General features: G+C 49.3%; 2 protein-coding genes across 3 annotated transcripts; both read left to right on the top strand.

Moving 5' to 3' along the window:
• Positions 1-31: 31 nt before the first annotated feature.
• On the top strand, positions 32-16,952 carry NFKBIL1 (NFKB inhibitor like 1). 2 transcript variants are annotated; one of them, XM_030850633.3, is made up of 4 exons: positions 32-226; positions 1,363-1,639; positions 8,413-8,634; positions 8,814-16,952. In XM_030850633.3, the coding sequence occupies exons 2-4, from the start codon at positions 1,375-1,377 to the stop codon at positions 9,398-9,400; spliced, it is 1,074 nt and encodes a 357-aa protein (XP_030706493.1). In that variant the 5' UTR covers positions 32-226; positions 1,363-1,374; the 3' UTR covers positions 9,401-16,952. The 2 variants fall into 2 exon arrangements, with proteins under 2 accessions (XP_030706493.1, XP_030706491.1); XM_030850631.3 differs by lacking the exon at positions 32-226 and adding an exon at positions 801-961.
• LTA (lymphotoxin alpha) lies at positions 16,945-21,372 on the top strand. Its single transcript, XM_030850637.2, has 4 exons — positions 16,945-19,458; positions 19,859-19,966; positions 20,052-20,157; positions 20,371-21,372. The coding sequence occupies exons 2-4, from the start codon at positions 19,868-19,870 to the stop codon at positions 20,781-20,783; spliced, it is 618 nt and encodes a 205-aa protein (XP_030706497.1). The 5' UTR covers positions 16,945-19,458; positions 19,859-19,867; the 3' UTR covers positions 20,784-21,372.
• Positions 21,373-21,531: the final 159 nt, after the last annotated feature.

Below are 21,531 nucleotides of genomic sequence, written 5' to 3'. Positions count from 1 at the left end.
CTGATCCTCCCATTGATGGCTGGTCCTCCTCTCCCACCTCTCACTCTGGCAGTACCCAGAAGAACCGCCTGGGGGCAGCAAAGACCAGGTCCAAAGCTGCCTGCTAACTTCACAGCAGGTGCAGGGCTTTCCCAGTCGGAAGGTCTAGGAATGGGGGCAGGGGCCGAGAAGAGAGGAGTATTTGAGAGAGAAGGAGGCATAGAGGGATTGAGAATGGGGTGAGGAGGTAAGGAAATTATCATGCGTGGTGTGTTGGGAATAGAGTGTGCTGGGCTTCTCTGAATTCTTCCAACTTCTTTTCCTTTTTCTCCCTCCCATTTCCATCTCCTTTTTCTACACCTTTCCCAATTCCAAATTTCTCCATTCACTTCACGTGCTTTGTCCTGCGGTTGTTTTCCTTGTCTTTTGCTTCCTCTGTTTTTCTCTTTTATGATCTGTCCCTTTCTTGATCTCACTGTGGTTTTGATTTTTCATTTTCATTGTGGTTTTTATCCTGTCTTTATCTCCCCTGTTTTCTCTCTCTTCTCATTTTTTCGCCTATCACTGAACCATCTCCTCTCTCCTCCCAGTAGGGGGAAGCGGGGTTAAACCTCCAAAGAGCCCTTGCTCTTCCTTTTCCTCGCCTGTCGTCCAGTCTTCCGGTTTCAGACGGACCCTTTATCTTAAGTTCCCTAGTTTCCCCCCGGAGGCTAAGGCCAAGGAAACACCTCCCGTCCCCTCGGGGAGGAACGGCATCCGGTAACGCGCCTCAGTTCATTTCCGTCCTTTACCTGCGTCTCGGCTTGCGCCATTTCCGTTAGTCTAGAGTGTCTCCGCCCTTCCCGCCTCCCTTCCTCGGAGCGTCTTAAACACAGGCTTCGGGCCTACTGCTCCGGGGGTACTTAGGGGGCGGGGGGCAGGTCTGATGAGTAACCCCTCCCCCCAAGTCCCAGAGGGAGAAGCCTCTACATCTGTCTGTCGGGTACATTATATTCAATTTCTAGATCATTATTTGAAATTGTGACTTTTTAAAATTCAGGTTTCTATTGATAAAAATTTCCCCCATCACTCTCTATTTGTCTTTATTATATAACAAAGTCCTTTATTAAAAATTTACCTGGACTAATGAGCCTTTAAGTAATCATTTATCCTTTTCTCAAATTTCACATTAAAAAAAAAATGTGACCCCAGCTCCCCTCAAAATTGTTTTCAAACCTATCACCTGGAAAAGGGATGAGGGTTAGGACTGGCCTCATCTCTTGCTGAAAATGTAAGAAGAAATGGGGAACCAAAGGGAGAAACAGAGGGAATATCAGAGATGGAGGGGGAGGGACCATCCAAGGCTGGGGTCCTGACTGCTGCCTGTTTATCCTTCTTCCTCAGCCCAAGAGTTCCATGGCCTCCACTTCCCGACGCCAACGCCGAGAGCGTCGCTTCCGTCGTTATTTGTCTGCAGGACGGCTGGTCCGGGCCCAAGCCCTCCTCCAGCGACACCCAGGCCTTGATGTAGATGCTGGGCAGCCTCCACCACTGCACCGGGCCTGCGCCCGCCACGATGCCCCTGCCCTGTGCCTGCTTCTTCGGCTTGGGGCTGACCCTGCCCACCAGGACCGCCACGGGGACACAGCGCTGCACGCTGCTGCCCGGCAGGGCCCTGATGGTGAGTCTGCTTCATGGGGAACAAGGTCATGAGCAACTGGTGGGGTGTGAGATGAAGGCCAATGGTTGAAAAATAAGCTAGTTATTTGGTCATGGGACTTAGGGAAATAGTTGACCAAGTTGGCTTGTGGCTGTCATTTGTGCCTTTACATTACTGAGCTACCATTGTCTGAAGAGCCCAGCATTCCCCAAACAGCAACTAGTATTTAAATTACACATCTCTCTAGATTAGTAGCTACTTTGTCTCTTGACTGGTTGTTTGCGTGTAGTGTGAAAAGCAGGATAGAGGGTACTCTCTGCAGTTACATTGCCTGGGTTCAAATCCCAGCTCCACACTTAATAGCTGTGTATTCTTGGCAAGTTTCTAAACTGGCCTGATGCTTCATTTGCCCATCTGCAAAATTATATTTCATTTCATTTTATTTTATTTCTTTTTGTGGTACGCGGGCCTCTCACCGTTGTGGCCTCTCCCGTTGCGGAGCACAGGCTCCGGACACGCAGGCTCAGTGGCCATGGCTCACGGGCCCAGCCGCTCCGCGGCATGTGGGATCTTCCCAGACCAGGGCACGAACCCATGTCCCCTGCATCGGCAGGCAGACTCTCAACCACTGCGCCACCAGGGAAGCCCCCATCTGCAAAATTAAATAACAGCAACCATTGCTGTGTGCCAGACACTTCTCACAAAGCAACTCATTTAATCCTCACAGCTACCCTATGAAGGTATAAGTACTAACATCATCCCCCATTTCTCAGATGAGGAAACAGCACAGAGAAGTTTAAGTACTTTGCCAAAGTCACACAGCTATTAAGAGCAAGGGTTGTATCCTAGGCAGCCTAACTAGACTGCCTATGCTCTAACCTGTGTGATCCTTTGTAGAATCATACAGTAATAATGCCTGTGTTCAAAGCACCCATGCTGTGACATATGTCTTGAGAATCAGCTGACACAGTACATAATTAGAGCACTTGGCACATGATAAACACTCTAGATACTGGCCATTGTTCCTGTGGTTATCAACAGACCCATACTCTTTCACCCACAGTTCTGAAACTCAAAAACACTCTGAGAACCAAACATTTTTCATCAGTCTGCCACCAAACTCATTTGGTAACAAAACCTAACATAAACTAAAGCTAGGCTATTTATGATGTTTTTATCCTACTGATGTCAGTATTCATATGTTTCACTGCAGAAACATTCACGTGTTTGGTTACTGGGGCTACCCAGTCTCTCCCGGGCTACATAATATACAGTGTACAGTTGTCCCTTGGTATCCGAGAGGGATTGGTTCAAGGATCCCCCTCCCAAGAGACCAAAATCCACAGATGCTCAAGTCCGTTTTATAAGATGACGTGGTATTTGCGTATAGCCTACAAACCATCTTCCTGTATACTCTAAGTCATCTCTAGATTACTTAAAATACCTAATACAATGTAAATGCTATGTAAATAGTTGCAGGCAAGCAGCAAATTTAAGTTTTGCTTTTTGGAACTTTCTGGAACTTTTTTTTCCTGAATGTTTTAGGTCTATGGTTGGTTGATTCTGCGGATGCGGAACCTGAGGATATGGAGGGCCAACTATATGTATACTTTCAGATCAACTCTATCAAATCCCCAAAATATCTGCATTCTGGAAAGCCTTTGATATTGAGGGTTTCAGATGGGGACTTGTTGATACATTAGTGGCAGCAGAGGCAGCTCTGCAGAGGTACAGCCCTCCTAGGAAAATAACAGGTGAAACCCCTTTCCCCTTTTAGAGATTTTCCTTCTATAGTAAGAACATTAGATGAAAACCTTTAGGTTGGGATGAACAACCTGAACTCAGTTTGATTGCTCTTATCATCCCCCAGCTCCCCACGAATATACAGGAACCTCACCCACATCCCCGAAACCTCCCCCATATAGTCAAAAATCCCCTTTTCTTTAATTCCCCTAACATAAGTGAGATAGGCTGCCCTGTTCAGATTTTTTTTTTTTTTAAACTGAGAACAAAGAGAGGAGGTTTACAAAGCGCAGGCACCTAACTCGACAGTGGACATTGTACATGGCAACAGAGCAGAGTGCCCTGAGGCCAACGTCAGACCCCGTCCAAGCTCCAGCTCTGCCACTTACAGGCTGTGTGACAGGGACATGCAGCTTAGCCTCTATGAACCTAATTTGCTTCTCTAAAATGGAGGTTGTGGCGAGTAAGTGAGGCAAGCATTTGGCAGTTTTGGTCCTCACTGGATGATAAGTATTGTTATTTTTATTCTTGTATTATTCAATTAAGGCTTTTTAAGTAACAGAAATGTCTCTTACAGTATGGTAGGTGCTTCCTTCATTGTACTGAATTCTAAGAAGCATGTGAGAATGACATTATGGTTCCATTTACAGATGAGGAAAGCAGGGCCTAGAAGGTTCAGGACCTTGCTGAAATCTCACCTACACTGAGGTCACTCCCAAGCCCTCTCAGGCCTTCCTTCCTCCTGGTCCCCTGCCAGCCCTACCACCAGGTGGCCTTCTAACTCCTTGGTAGAAAGGCCTGTCTCTAGAGACCACTCTGCCTTAAAATGCAGATATTTCCTTTGAACAGATGAAATGACCCAGAGTCTCCTGGGGGAGGGTAGGTTCCCTTCAGTTTCCATGTTCAAGGGATGTGCCAGTTCACGCTGAATTGTCTGGGCTGGGTTGTCACACCTAGTGAGATGCCAGTGAATGGCCACTACCTTTGAGGCTTTTGGTAACACCTCATGGGGAGGTGGTCTTAGCTGTCAGAGACCCCTGTATAAACACACCTTAGTCCAACAATAGCCATTCTCTATATACAGCAAGAATGAGTGAACATTGAGAAACGGGGTCGTTTTCTCAGTCTTTGCAAAAAGAATAAGTCCAAAGCCAGCTTGTGTGTTTGTTTTCTTTTTTTTTTAATGTAACATTCACTGCACCTGTGCCAGCACAGTATTAGACATTTCCTATCCTTTACCCACTTTGATCTGCTCAGTAGAAGTAGGCTGTGGCCCTGCTTTGCAGATGACTGAGCTGTCCGGTTTATGTTCTCTTTGCTTTCCAACCTTACATCCCACAGCGAGCCCACAAACCCGAGACTCCTGCTTCGTGACTCTGTCTTCAGTGACCCCAAGCATGTTTTCAACAAACATGCTTGTTCTTTTATCTGCCTCTTGCCTGTCGCCTTCCTGTCCGCCCTACTAAGTTTTCCACCTTGCTAGATTATTCTCCCTTCACAGCCCAGTGTAAGTCCCCACCTCCTCCTGGAAGCCCTTTCCAACCACCCCGCCCACTGTTACCTTTTCTTCCTGTGTCTCAGTCGTCACTTAATATAAACTTCTGCTCTGGCATTTTAAAAAAGTGTTTTGTACCAATTAGTATGAACATCTCATTAATGTAGAAATCATGTCTCATTATGGGGAGGAGAAGAACAGTGCTTCCATCACTAAGAAGAAGTGCATTTTTACTCCACAAAGCTTTTTTTTTCACATTTATTTTTCCCAATATAAAAGTACAACATGTTAATTAAAGAACATAAGGGAAAAGTTGATCTATACTGCTAAATTGGTGGTAAAGTTGGTGTTTCAAATCACTGGAGGGGGTGGTGGTGAACTATTTAATAAACGATACTGGACCATTTGTCTTCTCTGGAGAAAAATAGTCTTACCTTACACCTGACTTAAAAGTAAATTACAGCAGATTAAACACCTATATGTGACAGGAAATGCATGGGAGGGTTTTCCCTGGGGGGAATAAAACTTGGAAGACAGTATCAAAGAAAACTTTAGCTTTATCTATGATTTTTTTTTTTAAAGGATGTTGCAAAATGAAAATATATTAACATACCTTGTGGTAGGAATAGGGTTGCTTATCATACTATACTTTGTACTTTTTTCTTTTTTTTATATTTCTAGAAATATAGTAGGAAAACACAAAAGGGCATAATCTTGGAGTGGAGAAAAACCTTCCTAAGAATGAAATAAAGTCAAAAGCTGTAAAATGAAAATATTGATACAGATTTAACTACAGTACAATTTTGAAAAGACAGATGGGAGAAAATATCTACAATATATGTGACACAGACACAAAGGGTTGGTATCTATACTATATAAAGAGCTCTCATATCTACACATATAATTTCCAGGGGAAAGTAGACAAAGAATATGAATATGAAATTTTTCATTAATAAAGTCATTTTTTTAATCTATCAGATGGGCAAAATTTAAAGGGTTGGGGATATTCAGCTTTGGTAAAGGACAGCACAGGCACTCATATATTCTTTTTTTTTTTTTAACTTTGATAATTACCTAGTTCATTTCAAGAGTAATTGAATAATATTCTTTGTCGCATATAGAAAAGGATTCCTGAAAGTGATAAAGCTGTAACCTCATCAGGCGCTCGTATATTCTTGATGACACAAACTTTTTGAAAGCAGTTTGGCAAAATTGCACATGTCGTTTGACTCAGAAATTCCACTTCTGAGAATCTACCCCACAGAAGTACTGTAAGGAGTCCACAAAGACACATCCATAAGACTGATCATTTTTGGAAGCAAAGTCTTTCTGTTGGGGGTGTGAAGATTTGTTTCATGCACACAGTGGAACACTACACAGTCATAAAAAAGAATGAGGTAGACTGTGTATACGCCTGTGGAAAATATATAAATGAGGTGTTAAAATGAAAAAAGCAAGTTGCCAAACAATATATAGTAGTATGGTCGCATAACTGAAAAGAAATTGTGCGTTATGTGTTTATATAAACCAAGAGAAGACTAGAAGGGACCACAGCAAACTGTTAACAGTGATTAACTTTATTCTTTAGTCTTTAAAAAGAAAAGAAAATTTCACATTAATTATGTCCCTTTCACATTAAAATATCAGCTAAGGTTGAAGGAAAGCCATCCATAGTCTACCACCCAGAGACTAGAATGTTTACGTATTTCCATCCAGTCTACCTTTTTCAAGCATGGGGTTTGGTCTCTTTTTCACAGAGCTGTGATTGGATCCTATGTACAGTTTTGCAGCCAGCTTTTTCCACACACAAACATAATTTTAGTGGCTATTTAATATTCTGTACCAGATTTTACTCATGATGTTTTATAGTTGGAGACCTTACCCCTTAAAACCTGTGAATTTAAAAACCTTCCACCCTCACACCTGCTGTGAGCCCTGGTGGGATATAAGCCGTTGAAAGACAAGACCAGGTACTTGCTGGGAGGGACAAGTTGGGAGGGCTTGTGACAGGTCACGTCAGTACTAAAGAGAAGCACCCCCACCCCTCCTTTTGATGTGGTTTGGGTTGGGTGACGCTCAGGTGTGCCAGGAGATGGGTGGGGGCAGTGGACCTTGGCCAGCCAAGGCTGGACCCTTCTATCTTCTGCTTTCCTGGCAGTGACAGGACAACCCTTCCTCTCTCTCATCCTTTTGCCAGGTAGCCAGTATGTTCTAGCACCACTGAATAAAGATCTAAAGACTGCCGGCCCACTTCTTCCTGCCGTAGGGAGAGAAACTAGGTCCACAGGAAGGGAGGGTGCCTCACTCATCTTCCTCTGTCCTGAGAGTGCAGAGGTGGTTGGCGACCATGGCAGGTGGCAGGCTGGCCAGGCGTAGGGTGCCGGGTGGGCAGTGAGGAGAGCAGCGTGGCACTCAGCTGATGCGTTGAGGTCAGGGCTCAGGAAGAGGGGAGCTCAGGAATGTCAGTCCCTCTCCTATTTTCCCCCAGCCTCCTGTCAGCCAGGCCCTGAGTGGAACCCTCTATCTCAGCCCCGTTCCCCTGCCCTAGGTCAGCAGTCATTTGGAAAGAGTTTGCTCTGCTGCTGGGAACATTTCTATGGCTCAAATTCATTACTGGGCTGGACTCTCTACCTCTCCGTCCCCCTCCCAGCATCCCCTGGCTAAGGCTGGCTGAGAGAAATGCCCCTGAAAATATTTATCTTATGCAGCTTATTGAAAAGTGATATAAAGAAAAGTATTAAGTATTTGTATATTTAGAATGGTACAAATCAGGGTGTGCAGGTATTTTCCCAGTCTGGAGAACATAGTTTTGGGTGAGAAACACAATGAGAGGCATAAAGTGACAATATTTTCAAGCCAAAAATGGAATATATAGTCAAAGTGTTTTGACATTACCCTAGGTGGCTGGAGGCAGACCAGAAAATGTCATTGACATAGTAGAGCTCCCAGGACACTAAATTAGTTTGTGAAGACGCAGGTCGGTATATTTTAAACTACCACACTTACCACGCATGTGGTTAAGTATCAGTAAATATTTGTCAGTGATGGTGATTTCCTAGCACCCAGAAAGCATCTATGTGGGCAACCCTTCCATTGCTCTAAGACCAAGAGAGTGGGCTTCCCTGGTGGCGCAGTGGTTGAGAATCTGCCTGCCAATGCAGGGGACACGGGTTCGAGCCCTGGTCTGGGAAGATCCCACATGCCGTGGAGCAACTGGGCCTGTGAGCCACAGCTACTGAGCCTGCGCGTCTGGAGCCTGTGCTCTGCAACAAGAGAGGCCGCGATAGTGAGAGGCCTGTGCACCGCAATGAAGAGTGGCCCCCGCTTGCCACAACTAGAGAAAGCCCTCGCACAGAAATGAAGACCCAACCCAGCCAAAATTAAATAAATAAATAAATAAATAAATAAATAAGCCAAGCATTTGAAGCCCTTTAAAAAAAAATAAAAATAAAAAAATAAGACCAAGAGAGTAAGTAACCTGTAGGATTCAAGATGGCGGCCCTACCAAGGAGTGAGAGTTCCAGCTAACTTTTGCTCACTGCTCTCCCACAAACAGCCTACACGGATTTCTTCCTGCCACTGCTGAGTCGCTGTCCCTCTGCCATGGGAATAAAGAATAAGGATGGGGAGACCCCAGGGCAAATTCTGGGCTGGGGACCCCCCTGGGATTCTGCCGAGGAGGAGGAAGAAGATGAGGCCTCTAAGGAGCGGGAATGGAGCCAGAAGCTGCAGGGAGAGCTGGAGGACGAGTGGCAGGAGGTCATCGGGAGGTTTGAAGGTAAGAATCCATTTCCATCTACAGCCGCCCTTCTTCCTCACTGGCTGCTTTTCCTACACCCACTCCACGAATGCTCCCACTGGCTTCCTATGGTCCCTTCTTCTGTGCTGCCCCACCTCTCTTGCCTGTCACCTTCTCATGGCCTCCCTGCGACCACCACCTCCCACCCTCCCAAACAGATGATGCTTCCCATGAGACCCAGGAACCCGAGTCCTTCTCAGCCTGGTCAGATCGCATGGCCCGGGAACATGCCCAGAAGCGCCAGCAGCAGCGCGAGGCAGAGGGAGCCTGCCGACCCCCACGGGCTGAGGGCTCGGGTCAGAGCTGGCGGCAGCAGCAGGAGGAGCAGCGGCTCTTCCAAGAGCGAGCCCGGGCCAAGGAGGAAGAACTGCGTGAGAGCCGAGCCAGGAGGGCACCGGAGGCTCCCGGGGATCGAGTGCTGGAGCCAGCCAGGGCCGGGCCCAGGGCAGAGCACCCCAGAGGAGCGGGGAGGGGCAGACTCTGGCGCTTCGGTGATGTGCCCTGGCCCTGCCCTGGCGGAGGAGACCCAGAAGCCATGGCTGCAGCCCTGGTGGCCAGGGGCCCTCCCTTGGAGGAGCAGGGGGCCCTGAGGAGGTACTTGAGGGTCCAGCAGGTCCGCTGGCACCCCGACCGCTTCCTGCAACGATTCCGAAGCCAGATTGAGACCTGGGAGCTGGGCCGAGTGATGGGAGCTGTGACAGCCCTTTCTCAGGCCCTGAATCGCCATGCGGAGGCCCTCAAGTGACCCCAGGGAAAGAGCAAGAAACTGCAGGAAGTGCAGGGAAGTAAGAAGGGTAAGGTCAGGAGACCGGTGCTGAACGGCAGAGGATGTGGGGCGGGAGCAGAACTTGTAATGAGCAGGGGTGGGGGGATGCGGGCCACCACCACTGCTCCTTGACTCTGCCATTTCCTAATAAGACCTGGTTCCACATCTCACTCCCGGTGTCTCCTCTGCCTTTGTCCATCACTGTGGTTTTCATCACCCATAACATCTCCTTTCTCACTCCACCTGCCCAAACCCACAGCTCCTGCACACCTGCACCATGCACGCACACCCTAACTCGTGCCCTCAGCTGGAGACTAGGAGCCCCTGCTTGCCTGCCCACCCGCCCACCAGGGCGGCCCTAAGAAGGCCCAGCTTGCCCTCCAGTCTCTCCACTCCCTACACTGGGCTCCTCTCCACTCTTCAGTCAGCGGTTGGAGAAATAGATGTGAACAGAGGCGAAAAGGGGAACAAAACCAGTTTCCCTCCCCTCCCCAGCCAGAACCACATCCTCCTCCCCACTTAACACCCCCTTCCCCCAACACAGGGCTTTCCCTCTGCTGAGTCACTGAATGATGTGAATTGGGGGCAGCTGGAGCTGGGGGACCATAAGGAGGCTGTGGGAGGTTGGGGGATAGAAGCAGAAAGGATGGAGGAAGAGCCTATGGGGCAGTGGAATTTCGGTTGCTAAAATTAGGAGCAGGGGAAGGAGGCGGAAAGGGCCAAATTATGTAACCTGGGTTGTCTGTTCTTGGGCAACCAGGGATCCACCCCTGAGGCCATCCCTCGCCTCTAGCTTCTCAGTCCCGTCTCTCGTCCTCTAGAGCCCCGATTCTCTGCTCCCTCCATCGAGCTTCTGCCCCCATCCCAAACCTGGGCTTCATCTCTGGGCAGCCCAGTCTTGGCCTTCCAGATAAACATCCCCTTTTCCTGAGGTTGAGGAAAGGGCCTGGAGGGTAGAGGGAGAGGGTCCAGGATTCGCAGGGCGTGGGGTGGAGGACACCCTCCCTTCCACTCTTCATACTCAGTCCCCACTTCAGCTCCCGGGAACTGGGGTAGGGAGTTTGCAGACAGCACCAGACCCCACGTCACCAGCAGGACACAGCAGGAACTCAGCAAAGAGAAAGGGCAGGACTAAGGAGAGTACAGGCATGCGCTGGCACGTGCACAGTCTGCATGTTGTCTGCATCAGAGAATCATGAATCAGAACTTATTTTTCAGGTTTGGAATGGAATGCCGGTCTACACAGGAGAATCCCAGGAGTGGAAGTGGAGGGCAAGAGGTGACAGGGAGGGGAAGCTTCTGGAAGCATGGAAACATGGGGCGGGTGTGAGACCCTTGAAGAAGACAGAGAGCCAAAAGGCCCCAGGTCTCCGAGGGACCAGGCGGATGTTCAGGGGGCAGGAGGAGGAAGGGCTGGTGAGAAAGATCCTGTGAGAGGAAGCTGCTGTGATTCAGAGAAGAGACTGCGAGCTGTGAGCAACCCAGGCGTCCGGTTCCTCTCACAGGCCAGAGATTTCGGAAGTGGCATGCAAAGAGCTCAGGTTGGGAGTGGAGGCGGGGTTGGGGTTAGGACCCCTAAGCTGGGGGTTGAGAGGTAAGCAACAGAAAACTTTGGTGTCCAAATTTGTTCCTTCATCCAGCAGACTTTTGTCTGGTTTTTGAGCACATCATTTGCCCTTCTGCCAAGAGTCACATAAAACTAAAGCAAAACAAGCCCTGATACCTGGCCCCCCAGACCTCCCTCTTCTCAACGTCTCTCCCTGGTGTCTGGCCCCCAGCCCTGTTGGGGGTTCCCCTGAGATGAGGGCTGTTCACTTTCTCTGACCACACGGTTTCCGCTTCTGTGTCTCTAATTTCCTAGGCTGATAAAAATACTGAACCCTAGAGGCCCTGGCTTCCTCTGACCCCCTGGGGCCAGGCGGCAGGCATCCTGTCCTCCATGGTGGGGGTGGGGAGGAGGAACCAGGGATCCCCAAGGGGTGACTCAGTGCCTACCATGAAACACTGGGGAGGTAGGAGTGTGCATATCTCGCTCTCTAGACCTGGAAAGAGGAATCACTTCTCAGAGGAGGATGCGTTGGGGTTCAGTTAGAGAAATGGGATTGGGAATGAGACCGGTGAGATTGAAGAGGGTCAGTTGGGGGATCGGGTTGGGGCAGGTTTGGATTAAGTTAGGAGAAGGGTCTGGGAGGGACTCTCTTCAGTGCAGTTCAGCTGAGCATCAAATAGCCCAAAGATAAATGCAAACTCTGTTTCAAGTTTGCCATCCGATAGGGGAGGCAGGCCCATACCTAATCAACTGATTCAAGGCATGCTGAGTAAAAACGAGTAAGGTACAGTGGATGTGCAAAAAGGGGAAGGGGAGGTGGATTCCGGCTGAAAGCACCCGGGGGTCTCTGAGGGAGGAGAAGGCATTTGACGAACGGGTAGGATTTCTGTGGGAGGGGGAGTGGAAGGGCCCCAGAGAGGAGTGAAACAGCTTGAGCAGAGGCCAGGAGTCAGAAAACAGGAAAGACAAGTGTCCTGAGGTAGAGGAAGCACAGGTGTGAGGGAGCATGTGCTGAAGAAAGGACACAGAATGTCCAGGTGAGGGATTTGGACCTTATCTGTGGGCAGTGGCACTGCGACAGCTGTGAAGAAGAGGGAGTACAGGGGAGTGCTGCAGGTGTACAGACAAGGAATAAAAGTAACTGCCATTCGGGGGGCCGCGTACTATGTGTTAACCGTGTCAAGCCCTTTTCCTAATGTCAGAATCCTGCCAGCAACTGTCCAAAGGGGAGGTGGTGGATCTCCATTATACAGATGAGGAAACTGAGGCTCACAAGTGTACCATAGCTTGCTTAAGGTCACACAGCTCAAAAGTAGTGGAATTAGCATCAAACGCATTTTACTCCAAAACTTGTGTACTTTCTACTTAGGTCCCAATAACTCCAAGTGGCGTTAAAGGAAGGAACAGATTTTATAAACTGACAGGGATAAGTCGTTAGGTCATGCCAACTGATTGGATGGTGGGAGTGAGGGAAGAGGAGTCTTAGATGACTCCCAGTTTTGAGCCAAGGGCATAGGAAAGGCGATGATACCCTAAACCAAGGAGGTGTGTGGCTAAGGGGAAAATGAGTTAATTTCAGACATACAATCAAATTTTTATTAAGCACCTGAAAGAAGCAGGGTGCTCTGCTAGGCAATGGATATAAATGATATAAAGTCACTGCCCTCATAGGGCTTGCAGTCTAACGAAACAACATACAGACAAGGACCAACTACACGTGATGACAGGAGGTGCACCTGCTTGGAGTAATAAAGTACTCAAGAAAGTCCTGCGGAGTTTGAGGTGTTAGCATGACACTCGGGTGGAGATTTCCAGTGAGCAGGTCTGGAGCCCGACAGAAAAGTTGGGGCTGCTGGAGGCATAGGTTTGGGCATCATTCCTTTTCCAGTAGAGGTGGAGCCTCTGAGTGGACAGGATCCCCAAAAGAGGGTGACCAGAAGAGGCTTGAGGATGATCAAAGGAAGAGGAACCAATAAAGGAGAGAGGTTGGGGGAGCAGTCAGAGAAGTAGGGCAAGGGAGAGGTATGCCAAGCAGAGACTGGGCGGCCACATCTGGTGCTTCAAAGAAGTCTAGTAGGTGAGAGTTCAAAAGATCCTTTGGGTTCAGGAGCTAGATGATTACAGATTTTGAGAAAACAGTTTCCACTTACCAGAGGCACAGAAATCGCTTTACGTAGGTTAAGGAATGAGTGGGAGGTGAGGAAAAGGAGGTGGTGAGTACAAAGGCATAGAATGGTGAATACTGAAGGTAACAGTATCATCTCTAGCTCAACCCACGAATTTTACAGTGAGGAAAATTTTACCAGTTCCCGAAAAAGTGGTTAGTTAGGGGGCTAGTCTCTTTTGAGACATCACACAGAAAAGGAGGGTGAGAGGTGGATGGACATTTAAGGGAGAAAGTCCAGGGAAGGCTTTTTATTTTCAAGAAATAAAGTTGAGTATGTAAAATGAAGGCGCATGAAAAGAGAAAGACACTGAAGACAAAAGAAAGGCGGGAAAGAGTATGGTAAACATGGGCAAGTGGGAGAGAGTACAAAGAACCAGCCTTGGACGGGAGAAAGAGTCCTCTGAGTCAAGAAGAAAGGAAAAAGGAAACAAAGTGAAGGGAAAAGAAAGCAGTAAAGAGATCCGCCTTGGATGGCCTTAAGTTCAATAAAAAGATGATAGCATCACCAGCTGGGAGTAAAGAGGGGAGGAGGCGTGGAGATTTAGAACATCACCTGCAGGAGAGGAACAAGGGAATCAAAGATTAGGGATCACTGAGGGCTTTCTGAGGTTAGATGGTCAGGATTAGTCGTAGGCCTCTTATGAGGACATGACTCTCCTGCAATGCTTGGCAGCCTAGGAGAAAGACCCAAGAATGAGACCATTGAGTTTACCCAAATCAAGTTTTTCAAGATTTTCTTGATAGAATATCAGGAAGGGAATGAGAGATGAAGAAAAACTTACCTAGATATACAAGTTGTTAAGCACATGGTAGAGATGTTGGTGGAGAAGATTGTGCTGTGAAGACCAGAAGAACGTGGAAAATGCAAAAGGCATGGACTTCGAGAGAGGAGGAGGTTATCAATGATGCAGAGGGGAGAGAGGAGAACAGTGGCCTCTCCTCTGCCCCCCCGCTCCTAGTGATGGGTGTGGAAGAAACAGCAGCCTTCACCAAAGACAGAAGGAACTTTATTAGGGAAAAGCCAGGTTTCAAAGTACCAGAGGAAGTTGCTTTCAAAAGTGAAATAGAGGATTTGAGGAGTTCCATAGAATACTGTGAAATGGATTGGTAGAAACATCCTTTGTTGGGTAGGGAATCGGATCCAGGGAGGTTAAATCCCAGTGAGAGTTCAGAAGGAAACTAAGTCTGGAGGATTTTGCTTCCGGAAGCAAGAGGCTGCTGCTTCTGGAATTTAGGATGGGAGTTACACTGCATTTATCCTGAGGGAAAACAAACACTTTGAAGGCATCTTAGGGGGATGCGTAAGGTAAGGTATCTCTTCCAATTCCATGGCTTTCTTCGTGCCAACAGTTCCCATTGTTGACTCTCTAGTTCTCACATTGCCTCTGAAATCTAGACTCATATATACGACTGCCAAGTGACATTTCTGGGCAAGGCTTGAATATTATCCAAGACTTGGATGTCTGTCCAATAGGTTTAAACTTAAATCCAAAATTGAACTTCTGGTTCTCCCATCCCATCAGAATCCTGCTTCTCTCCCAGTCTCCCCGTCTTCTACCCCACCACCATCCATCCAATCCATCATCTGGTCCTGTCAATTCTACCCATGAAATATATCCCAATATATCCCAAATTTGTCTACTTCTCTCCATCTTCATGGTGGCCACCATCTTCTCCCCAGGATTACTGCAGTTGCCTCCTAACTGGTGTCTCTGCTTGCAATGTTACCCACTACAGTCTAGCCTAAACACAGGAGCCACAATGATCTTTTAAAAATGTAAATCTGGGCTTCCCTGGTGGCGCAGTGGTTGAGAGTCCGCCTGCCGATGCAGGGGACACGGGTTCGTGCCCCGGTCCGGGAAGATCCCACATGCCGCGGAGCGGCTGCGCCTGTGAGCCATGGCCGCTGAGCCTGCGCGTCTGGAGCCTGTTGTTCCGCAATGGGAGAGGCCACAACAGTGAGGGGCCCACGTACGCAAAAAAAAAAAAAAATGTAAATCCAATCACCTCTGCCTCAGACCTCCCTCCCTCCTCCCCCCACACCCACGCAACATGTGCACACCCTGACACCCTCCAGAGCTTCCCATGGTTGAGTAAAATTCAGGTGCTTTACTCGTCCTTGCAGGTCCCTGCATGATCGGGCCCCTGCCCCTGCTCCCTGACCTCATCTCCCACCTCTCTCCCACCCTCTCTGCTCCAGCCACACTGGCCTCCTTTCTGTTCCTCAACACCCCCAGCTCATTTCCACCTTCCGGCCTTCGCAGTAGCTGTTCCCTTTACGTGGAATGATTCTCCCCCAGACCTTCACTTGGCCACTCTTGTCATTTGGGTCTCAGCTTAAAATGCCATTTACTCAGAAAGGACTTTCCTGACCACTGTGTCTAAAGTAGTTCCCCGCCACTCTTACCACATGGCCTGTCTTGTTTCCTCATAGCGCTACTAACTGCCTTCTTCTTCAGTGTGTTTCTTTTCTGCCTTGCCTCACTAGAGTGGAAGCTCCACAAGGGCAGGTACCTTATCTGTCTATCCCTACTGCCTGGAACAGTGCCCAGCACATAGTAAGCTCCCAATAAAGACTTGTTACATGGAGGCATGGATGAATAATGGGGAAAAGCAGGATAAAGCTCAACTTTAGGTTTGTGGTTCAAGTTGAACTTACATTTAGAGTCAGGTTTAACTATAGGGTTAAGAATGGGGATGAGTTAGTTCCAAGATTAGCTCTAGAAACAGGGCTGGGTTAGTTTAGAGGATAAGTTTATTTGGGGGTTCATTTATTGAGATGTTTAGATTTGAGGTTAGGGTTGAGTTTGAGTTGTGATTTGGATTGAGGTTAAATATGGGTTAGGATCAAAGTTGATATGTAATCCCACTTCAGGTTTTGAGGCTAGGTTCAAGTTTGAGACTATTGTCATTTCAGCCTTATCTGGAGGGCTCAGAGATTTCACTAGTTTCTCCACAGACACCACTGTAGAAACTGTATATCCCTCGGTTTGGAGCACAAGACTCCAGTCATCACCCCTCCCACTCAGGGAAAGCCCCAAACCAACTGCTGGCCTCCTCAAGAAAGAAACTGAATTTCACACAACCTCCAAAACTGAGATTGAAACCAAGATTGGCCCATCTCAAGGAGCATCCTTCAGCACATCACAAATGCCTGTGACACGGAGCTTCGACCCAATTCTCACCCTTCATTCCTCTCTGTCTCTCATGTCCCCCCATCACTTGTCCTCACCTTCCCCTTTTTTTTCTTCAATGCCCCAGTCTCTCTCTCTGACCGAAGTTTCTCCGTTTCTCTCTATTTCTCACCGTTAATTGCAGCACCATTTTACATTTTAATATAGCCGAGTTCTCCTAGTCCATGGGCTCCTACCATTGGAGAGGCAGAAAGAGACAGCAGGAAGAAAAAGGGACTCCAGAGAATGAGGGACACAGAGGAAAGGAAAGGAGCAGGGCCCAAGAGGTAGGCCAACAGTGACACAAGACACAGTGAGGTTAAAAGAAACAAGATGAAGCCAAGATAGAGACCAAGGTATTTAAAAGAGGCATCTGTGGCTACCCTTCTTCCGCCATCACGTCTGGTCAGCCACCAAGACCTGTAGATTTTGCCTAGAAACTCTCTCCTCCTCTTCGTTCTCCTGCTACTGCCTCGATTTAAATGCAGGCTCTTGGGCTTCCCTGGTGGCGCAGTGGTTAAGAGTCCGCCTGCCGATGCAGGGGACACGTGTTCGTGCCCCGGTCCAGCGTGGAGCGGCTGGGCCCGTGAGCCATGGCCGCTGAGCCTGCGTGTCTGGAGCCTGTGCTCCACAACGGGAGAGGCCACAACAGTGAGAGGCCCGCGTACAGCAAAAAAAAAAAAAAAATGTTAAATGCAGGCTCTTGTCACCTCCTTGCTGAGTTGTTGCAACCCCCCCCCCAACTGTTCTCCACACTTCTGGTTTCCCCTGCAGACCCCAACTCCCATTTCTCAATTCATTCTTCATGTAGCATCCAGACTCATGTTTTAAATATACCAATCTGGGTGGGTCCCTCTCTCACTCAAAACTTTTGGTAGCTCCCCATCACAATTACAATGAAATCCAAACCTCTTTTCTTGGTTTTAAACCCCTCAGGATGTGGTCTCAGCTTACCTCCCAAGCCTCATCTCTGTTCCTTTTATGTGTACTCACTTGCACAGGTTAGTGCACTTCATACTCTCTTTTACCTCCAGTCTTTGCACCTTCTATTCCCTCTATCAGGAACGCCCTTCACCATCTTTGCCTTGATACTAATGCCTGAATCACCTCTCCCCCAGGCCAAGTCTGATGGCTTTACTGTGGGCTGCCATAAGCCCACTGTCACGGAACCCACACTAGTCTTTGAGCTCCCAGAGGTCAGGACGCTCAGTAAATGTTTGTGAAATAGGAAGCTAAAGAGATGGAATGAAGGAATTCCCTGGTGGTCCAGTGGTTAGGACACCGCACTTTCATTGCCGTGGCCCGGGTTCAATCCCTGGTCAGGAAACTAAGATCCTGCAAGCCACGAGGCACAGCCAAAAAAACCCAAAGAGATGGAATGAAAAGAAGTAATAGGTTAGACTAGGAAGGCATGAAAGGCAAAGTTGCAGGGCCTCAAGTAGCGGGGAGGAAAACAGAACTAGCTGATGCACACCCTGAATATCACTTACGTGCCACAGGACACCAAGACACCTCAGGAACTTTCTGCCCAGTGCAACAGAGGGAGGGCTTCAGTTTCCATCACCACCATCCTCAGCCCCAGCCCCTCCAAAAACCTCCAAATGAAAGCATAACAAGCTAGTAAGAGGAATAATAATATTTGAGGGGCCAATTGTTATTTTCTCAATCTCATGAAATGTGACTAAAATCATCTTTAGAAACCTTGCTTTTTTTTTTTTAACCTGCAACCTGCAAGCTAAGTGAAAACTCCCTCATGTTCAAGAACATTCATATCAACATTTTTCATACTAGCCAAAAACTAGAAACGAACCAAATGCCCATTAACAGAAAAATAGATAAGTAAATTAGAGTATATTCACACAACATCACATCACAATGAAATAAAAATCACTGATACACACAACAATATACATGAATCTCACAAACATAACGTCGAGAGAAAGAAGCCAAACACAGATGAGTAGAGTCTGTGTGATTTCATGTGTATGAGGCTCAGAAGCTGGAAGAACTAATCTATAGTTGTAGAGGTCAGAAAGTGGTTGGTTATCTTTGGAAGGTATGAACTGGGAGGGGGCACAAGAGAACCCTCTGGGGACCTAAAACTATGTTGAACTGGATGGTGGCTACATGGCTATAAACAGATGGAAGAGTTCATCAGGCTGTCCACTTAGGAGAAGTGCACCTCACTGTACCTGAGTTCTGCATCAATAGAAGGGGGAAATCCTTAATGATTTTACAACAGTGTATTGGCTTTACAAGTGCAGCTGCAAGACAAGTCCCTTTGCTGTCCCCACTCCGCCCTAGGTCACCACCCTTAAGCTCCACCTGTGTGGAATTCTGAAGCATCCCCTGTAGAGAACTTTAGCAATTGCCACATTCCTTGATCCTGGAATGTGTTTGTTTGGGGTTATATAAATCTGATCTGTGGAGCCCACCTGAGGTTGGGATGAGGTGGAGGGCATCCTTCAGCAGTGAGACAAGACCTCATCATACGTGAGTTCATGGCTCATCGTGAGCTGAATCTTCCAAACCAGAACACTTTTGAGAGTAAAAGGGGGTCCATGAATATTTCTACCAGGACAACAGGCATAACCCAGGATGTACCAGGCAGGAGGGAATATAATGGAACTTTTGATATGAAACCTTCCAGGCAAACTGGAAAATACACACACTGGGACAAGTGTGACTTGAGTCTCTGGGACAAGGACAGGGGTGCAAGAGGAGGAAACGTGCACAGAGAGAAGCCTGTAACCAGCCAAGGGTGCAGAGGTGTTATACATAATCGCTCTTCAGGGAACCGGGCCTCCAGCCCACGCCCCAGCTGCTCCCCTTCTCCTCGTCCTCTGAATTTACTGTCCCTTCTCTGGAACTCCTAAGCCTGACCCCCGCTCCCTGGCCCTCCCAGCCCACGGTTCCCCTGACCCCACTCCCTTTCCCAGAACTCAGTCGTCTGAGCCCCCAGCCTGCGGTTCTCTCCTAGGCCTCAGCCTTTCCTGCCTTCGACTGAAACAGCAGCATCTTCTAAGCCCTGGGGGCTTCCCCGGGCCCCAGCCCCGGCCTAGAACCCGCCCGCCGCCTGCCACGCTGCCACTGCCGCTTCCTCTATAAAGGGACCCAGGCGTCCCGGCCAAGGGGCCCCGCACAGCAGGTGAGACTCTCCCACCCCATCTCCTTGGGCTTCCCCGGCGGTGGACTCCTTCCCCCCGGGGCGTTCAGTCCCTCCGACTGGGCTTCAGCCCCTCCTGCACCTCCTGCTTGGGCCTGGGCCTGGGCCTTGGTGGGTTTGGTTTTGGTTTGTTCCCCTCTCTCTGACTCTTTATCTGTCAATCTCTTTCTCTCTGTCTGTGTCACACCGTCTGATCCCTCTCTGTTCCCTTCTCATCTCTGTTCGTCTCTCTCTCTCTCCCCCTGCTCACCTGGGGTTTCCCTGACTGCATCTTGTCCCCTTCTCTGTCTGTCGCCCCGTCTCTCAGGGTGGCTGTCTCCACGGGCAGGAGGCCCGTCTTCCGCATCGTGCCCCGCCCCGCTCACTGTCTCTCTCCCTGCAGGTTCTCCCCATGACACCACCTGGACGTCTCTACCTCCTGAGGGTGTGCAGCACCCCCCTACTCCTCCTCCTTCTGGGACTGCTGCTGGCCCTGCCGCCCGAGGCCCAGGTGAGGCATCAGGGCAATGGGGACTGTGTGGGCAGCCCAGCCTGACCTTGGGCCTGAGGACCTCTCTGACTCTGTCCTCCCCTAGGGGCTCTCTGGTGTTGGCCTCCCACCCTCAACTGCACAGCCTGCCCATCAGCACCCCCCGAATCACTTCACCCGAGGCACCTTCAAACCTGCTGCTCACCTTGTTGGTAAACATTCACCTGCCCTCCTAGACATGTAGCCCCCAGCCCTCCTCCCATCCCCCTTCAGGGACCCAAGCATCCCCTCCAGCTCACCCCCACTCCCACTCCCTTCTGTTCTCCCAACCATCCCCCAGGAACTCAGTCCAGCACCTGCTTCCTCAGGGATCGAGACCTCTGACCCCCAGGTCCTTGACCGCCATCCCTCCTGGCTTTCCCTAGGAGACCCCAGCACCCAGGACTCACTGCGCTGGAGAGCGAACACGGATCGCGCCTTCCTCCGCCACGGCTTCTCTCTGAGCAACAATTCCCTCCTGGTCCCCACCAGTGGCCTCTACTTCGTCTACTCCCAGGTGGTCTTCTCTGGGGAAGGCTGCTTCCCCAAGGCCACCCCCACCCCTCTCTACCTGGCCCACGAGGTCCAGCTCTTCTCCTCCCAGTACCCATTCCACGTGCCTCTCCTCAGCGCTCAGAAGTCCGTGTGCCCAGGGCCACAGGGACCTTGGGTGCGCTCGGTGTACCAGGGGGCTGTGTTCCTGCTCACCCGGGGAGACCAGCTATCCACTCACACAGACGGCATCTCCCACCTGCTCCTCAGCCCCAGTAGCGTCTTCTTCGGAGCCTTCGCTCTATAGAAAAATCCAGAAAGAAAAAATTTGGTTTCAAGGCCTTCTCCCCATTTTGCCTCCATTCTGACCACTTCAGGGGTCACCACACCTCTCTTTTGACCATTCCATCAGTCTCAAGTCTTCCCCCGTTCTCGGCACCTGGAGCTTCCAAAGAAGGAACTCTAGGCACCCCAGGGGACCACACCTTCCTGAACCACCCCGGATGCTCGGCTGAGGACTTCAAGCCTGCCTGGAAATGCCCACCCAGAGCCCTTCGTCTGCCCTGCCCGTCTAGGGGGCCTTGCCCTGGACATGGAAGGGGAGCTGACACATGAGGGAGCTTGAGTGGATGACTGGGGGCAGGGAGGGGGGTTATTTATGAAGGGAAAAAATTTTAAATTATTTATTTATGGAGGATGGAGAGAAGGGGGACGGCAGAAGAAAGAGATAATACACCCAAGAGACGGAGAGTGAGAGGGCGTGGGCACAAGGATGACCTAGCAAGAGAGAAAAAGAGTGGGTCTGAGGGACCAAGGGGCTCTGGAAGGAAGTGAAAGGCTCCTAAGAGCCAGCCATTGCCTGACTGGACAACCCACGAGGAGACGTCTGACCCTTGATGGAGCCCAATAAACCTCTTTTCTCTGAAATGCTGTCTGCCTGTATCTGTCTGTCTGGGAGGGGAGGATTCCCCAGATGTCTCTAAGGAATGGAGGGAGGACAGGAATCAGAGGGACAGGAGCTGTGGGCGCACAGAGAGGCCTAAGGGGCTCTGGTG

This window comes from Globicephala melas, chromosome 11, assembly GCF_963455315.2.
Source record: "Globicephala melas chromosome 11, mGloMel1.2, whole genome shotgun sequence".
Classification (NCBI taxonomy): Eukaryota; Metazoa; Chordata; class Mammalia; order Artiodactyla; family Delphinidae; genus Globicephala; species Globicephala melas.
The sequence above is the reverse complement of the archived record's forward strand: the minus strand, read 5'-3'. Positions and strand labels throughout refer to the sequence as shown.

Coding starts and splice junctions, on each gene's coding strand:
- NFKBIL1 (XM_030850631.3), top strand. CDS start 905: ATGAGTAACCCCTCCCCCCAAGTCCCAGAGGGAGAAGCCTCTACATCT. Junction 962..1,362: donor CCTCTACATCTGTCTGTCGG/GTACATTATATT, acceptor CTTCTTCCTCAG/CCCAAGAGTTCCATGGCCTC. Junction 1,640..8,412: donor TGCCCGGCAGGGCCCTGATG/GTGAGTCTGCTT, acceptor TCCCACAAACAG/CCTACACGGATTTCTTCCTG.
- LTA (XM_030850637.2), top strand. CDS start 19,868: ATGACACCACCTGGACGTCTCTACCTCCTGAGGGTGTGCAGCACCCCC. Junction 19,967..20,051: donor CCCTGCCGCCCGAGGCCCAG/GTGAGGCATCAG, acceptor GTCCTCCCCTAG/GGGCTCTCTGGTGTTGGCCT. Junction 20,158..20,370: donor ACCTGCTGCTCACCTTGTTG/GTAAACATTCAC, acceptor GGCTTTCCCTAG/GAGACCCCAGCACCCAGGAC.